General features: G+C 36.4%; 1 protein-coding gene across 6 annotated transcripts; it reads right to left on the bottom strand.

Annotated features, from left to right (window-relative positions):
• Nucleotides 1-1,036: 1,036 nt before the first annotated feature.
• Nucleotides 1,037-4,560, bottom strand: LOC111022293 (uncharacterized). Of its 6 annotated transcripts, none has more exons than XR_015787436.1 (7): nucleotides 2,821-4,560; nucleotides 2,531-2,626; nucleotides 2,212-2,456; nucleotides 1,964-2,106; nucleotides 1,785-1,877; nucleotides 1,613-1,735; nucleotides 1,037-1,531 (listed from the first exon to the last, which is right to left on the bottom strand). XR_015787436.1 is itself a non-coding variant. In XM_088118108.1 (3 exons), exons 1-3 carry the CDS (start codon nucleotides 2,622-2,624, stop codon nucleotides 2,095-2,097), a joined length of 351 nt encoding a protein of 116 aa, XP_087974234.1. In that variant the 5' UTR covers nucleotides 2,625-4,547; the 3' UTR covers nucleotides 1,963-2,094. The 6 variants fall into 6 exon arrangements, 1 of the variants encoding a protein (XP_087974234.1); XR_015787435.1 differs by having other exon boundaries at nucleotides 1,613-1,713; XR_015787437.1 differs by having other exon boundaries at nucleotides 1,613-1,877; nucleotides 2,821-4,547.
• Nucleotides 4,561-5,039: the final 479 nt, after the last annotated feature.

The following is a 5,039-nucleotide window of genomic DNA, read 5'->3' as shown; positions in this document are numbered from 1 at the left end:
AAAAACACAATAACGACACAAACAATTTATATTGATTCACCCCAACTATGGGCTACGTCTAGTCTTCAGCGACAACGGGTTGTACTATGATATTAGGATAAATACATGAGTCTTACAAGCGTTCTACAAAGCTCTCTCTAGATGCCACAACAATGGTCACCTAGCTTCTAAGTACTACGACAATTGCTACTTAAGATTACAAAATGAAAAACCTTACTAACCTCAAGAGAACGGGTTGCCGACGATGCTCTACAAACCCTTGTTCTCCTTTTTTCTTCTCTGCCAACAAGCTATTGCCACCCAAAAAATAAACCACCAGCCCCCACTCCCTTCTTGCACTACAAGAATTTTAATTTTTCCAACGCTATAAAATGTTGGGAAAAGACCAAAAAAACGTTGGGAGTAGTTTCTCCCAACGATAAATATTCGTTGGCAAAAATGTCGCCAGAAGTGCGTTGGGAAAGCATATTGCCGACGTTTCTTAAAAAACGTTGGCAGAACAATACTTTTGCCAACGTTCAAAAGTATCGGTAGCGCTGACTTTCCACCAACGTTTCCTAAACGTCGACAGATCGACCAACGTTTTAAAGAAACGTTGGCAAATAGAAACTTCTACCAACGTTTTATAGAAATGTTGACAGAGTTGTCAAAATTCTGAAAACGTTTGCAGAAGTTTTCATCTACCAACGTTTTTCAAAATGTTGGCAAAAGTTTACACCTGCCAACGTTTCTCAAAATGTTGGCAAAAATTTCCATGATATACTATTATCCCAATGTTTTGAAGAACGTTGGTAGATCTACTATTCTGCTAACGTTTTGAAAAACGTCAGCAAATCTACTATTCTACCAACGTTTCGAAAAACGTTGGCAGGTCTACTATTTTACCAACATTTTGAAAACGTCGGTATATTTAGAATCTTACCGACGTTTTTACCAAAAACGTTGGCAATATTTATTTTAATTTTTTTAAAAAAAAATAGGCTGATTTCAATCCTGACATACTTGAGAGACCTCATTTGAAAATCAAATACCAAAATATCAAATACCAAAATATCATAAACCAAAATATCAAGTACCAAAATATCATCAAAGTTCACGTGTTCCAAAGATTCTTGAAATTACACGTTCAATATATTTCAAAAGCTACAAAAACCTAAGTAAATGCTTTATGCCTATTCAGACATAGGGAATGAGCCGCCTGAGGATTGACTCATGAAACTTTCGAATAAGTTTTTAAGGTTATTGAACTCTCGTAGATTTTTGGCTAAACATTCTTCAATTCGACTTAAGCGATTTTCGGTATTGTCCAATCGTTCTTTAGTCTCCCTCAATTCGTCTTTCGTCGCATTTAGTTCCTCCATGACTCTTGGATTGTTGGATGAGCTTCCTCTTTTCCTCCTGGTGCTGGGCCCAACCCCATGCTTCAGACGAATCTGGAACGAGGACCGAATACAGTTCGACAACAATCTGCTTCTGTTGGCGGATCGGTCCCTTCTGGTACAGATGCATCCCTCATGTCTTCTGACGCTTTCTGCACAAATGAGTCATGCACTGTGAAGCAATACTGTAATTTCATATACTCGTAATGTATAATTAACAAACTAAAACTTACATATGTTATTTCGACATGGGGTTTACCCATCCTTTTTCAGGATTATATCTCGTCTCTTTAAACATTTGGACGGGACCGATCTCCACGCCAAGTTTGTCTTTCTACATTTCACATGAATTTCATCTGTCAGTGCAGAACATACAGTAATAATACGTGTAATTGTCAATATTACCAGTTCTTGTTGCATACGGTCGAATGTTTTAGACCCGACCCGATGATTGTAAGTGACCTTTGACCTACTCGTTTTGTTTGTCTCTGATTTTTCCTTAATTATGAAAAAAAAACAATTGGCGATCAATACACAATCTAACATGTTACTTAAAGTTGTAATATGGAAAAATGGGAGCGTACCTTCCATTCAGGAGTTTCCCATTTATCGCACGACCTGTACCAATCATCTAGCTTCTCAATTCGTCGATGTGGCTACAATTCTGCCCGATACTTCTTAAATGTCAATTGAATATGCTTAAAGACGAATTTATTCATCTTTGCCTCTGAGATGTTCACGTCGAACCAGTTTTGAAACGATAACATTATAATTAATAAACATATATATGTTGTATCATTTTAATGAATTGAGTAAAAATATTATTGCTTACAATTACGCGTTTGATGGCTTTTCCTATCATTTCCTCTAGTACCTCATTCCACTTCGTGTACTCCACCGGACTAATATTTTCTCTAACAACAGAGCCTATAGTATTCGAGAACCGTGTAGCATTTGCACATACTAGCTTATCATGGTTCTCGTCAATAACAATTTTGATTCTCCCATTTTTTGTCACCTCCTTGTCTAAGTCAACATAACGAGTATGCATCTGTACACCCAATCGACCGGTGTTACCTGCAGAAAATAATTTGGTTAAGTCAATATTTATGAAGTACTAACACACCACAAAATAGTTATGAAATACTAACGGGAGGCGTCTTCTTCAGGTCCATCTCCAAACTCTTCATCCCGTTGTGCATCCTCGAATATATCACCGGCCAATTCTTGACTAGTTCCCAGCATACCTACGACAACGTATGACTCAAAACATCATCAAGATTACAAAGTTAGATTAAGTAGCAAACTATACCTTCAATAATTGGAGTAACATATCTAATGATGTATTACTTCACTTATTAAGCACTTTGATATGCATCAACTTGATCAAAAATTCCAATGAGGTAACTTGTGTACAACTAGGGTACAATTCTTGACTTACTTCGTTCATCAAATCCTCAAACTCATTCGAATTGTCTCTTTCAAAACCCTGTGCCGGCATCTCATATACAAAATCTTCTACGTTTTCATCCTCTTCTATCATTGGACCTCTCATTTCGTTTAGCATATCGAACACCTCATTTTCTTCTCTGGTAACATTACACTCTCTACTTAAGTCATCATGGGACGACGGTGTGTCACTTGAATATCGATCTAAGTTCAAAGGGTCTCCGTGATGTATCCATTGACTATAAGTAGGAGATATCCCATTAATGAATAAGTGTTGTTCCACTACATCCAGTAGTTGCCATAATACATTTTGACATTTTTTGCACAGACATCTCGTTTTTCCCAACTCGTTAACATGAAATTTGGTAACCTCTATAAATTTTAAAACCTCTTCAACATACATACCCTCTTGAAAACCTATCTCTTAGCTTAATCCAATCTCTATCCATCTTCCAATTATACTATTAAAAGTAATTTGCGATAAAGTTTTTAGCACTTTTAAAGTTCAATCCTGTTGAAATTTGATAAAAGATTTCATTAACTTTATCATAAACCTATGGGACATCCAAACACACTACCTAACCATGTGGTGACTAACTTTTCCGATGAAAATAAATAATTCTAAATCCACCCATAAAAAATAGATTGTATAATATATAACATATAATATATAATGGAACAGAAGAAAACCTTTCGTTTTTGTTTGTCATTTAAATTTAAAAATAAAAAAGTGTCAGACAATATACTTATCACGAAACAATATACGGATATGCTTTCACAATATAACAAATCTCACTAAACTCAGTATGTTTTCATAAACACAACAATCCAAGAGTATAATTGACAAACAATGCAAGAGTATAATTGACAAACAATCCAAGAGTATAATTGTCAGTATAATCCATAAACATATCCAACATGCATAAAGAGTTAAAACATACAAATTCCTAACGCGCTACTAAACTCACTGAAGTGTTCCTAAATCAAAGCAAATAAACTTAGGTTAGAAACTAACTAAAACCACTTAAATTGAACCGAAACTAAAGTTAGGTGAGTCGTTACCTATTAACTCACCCTAAAAACACTTGGGTTAGTAGTGGGTCAGTGCCAAAGTGGGTGGGTAACGTCAATTTGGGTCCAGATAGGAGTGGGTCAACATCAAACCAATACGAAGGGGATGGGTAACTCAAAACAAGCAAATTGGGGCATGGAGTCGTCGGATTCGGGCTGTTTGTAGTTGCCACTGCTGTTGCTTTACGAATCGTGGTCGCGGGATCTAAAACACCACTGTTACCGCCGGTGGTTTTGTGCGCCGACCGCTGTTGCTAGATACCCACGTCGGCGACCGCAGATTCGTGTTGCTAAGGGACGCCGAGATGAACGTATCGCCGCTACTGTCGAAGACCGCCGGAGGTGCTGCTGCTGCTGTCGAAGACCGCCGCTGCCGCGCTGTCGAAGCCTGCCGCCGCTGCACTGTCGAATATCGCCGTTGCACTATCGAATATCGCCGCCTCCGCCGCACTGTTGCGTCGTCGGAGAACGAGAAGGGGTTGATCGTCGAAGAACGGGAGGGGGAGGGCGGCGACTAGGGTTAGGAAGGGGAAGAAGGAGAAGAAAGAAGAATAAGAAAGGGAAAAAGATGGGGAGGAAAAGATGTGTTTAGGGTTTCTTTAGTTTTGTTTTGTTTTCTTTTCTCTCCTTTTCTTTTTACCTCACAAAAAGAATATAACAAAATAAGATTTGTGGCTTTATAAATAAAGAGTTTTTCCTAATCCTTTCTAATATGAAAACCAACTTTCTTTACATGGATCTGGGAAAATACTAAAATTTTGATTAATTTAAAATTAAAACCAATAAAATCTAAAAGTGAGAATTAAATTTCCAAAACTTTGGATTAAGATTTAATTAAAAATCTCTTAACAAAATTTAAAAACTTAATTTATCTTAATCTAACGAAATTAAATCTAAATTTTAATTATAACAAATTAGAGCTTCAAAATTATAAAATTTCAAGGATTTAAATTATCAGCTTACGGGAAAATTCAAAGACACAATTTAAATCTTAAAGTAAGATAACCCGGAGGAAGAATTAGACATATTTTGTTCAAAAAAAAACTTTGTTTTTTAAGAATTGAACATATTTTGATAAAAAAATAACAATAACAAGTAAAACATAGGGAGGTAAGATTTGATCACAAGGCTAAAACACAT

This window comes from Momordica charantia, assembly GCF_013281855.1.
Source record: "Momordica charantia cultivar OHB3-1 chromosome 9 unlocalized genomic scaffold, Mcharantia_2.0 BLBB01000009.1, whole genome shotgun sequence".
NCBI classification, from domain to species: Eukaryota; Viridiplantae; Streptophyta; class Magnoliopsida; order Cucurbitales; family Cucurbitaceae; genus Momordica; species Momordica charantia.
Note: the sequence above shows the minus strand (reverse complement) of the source record. Positions and strands in the feature narration are given on the sequence as shown.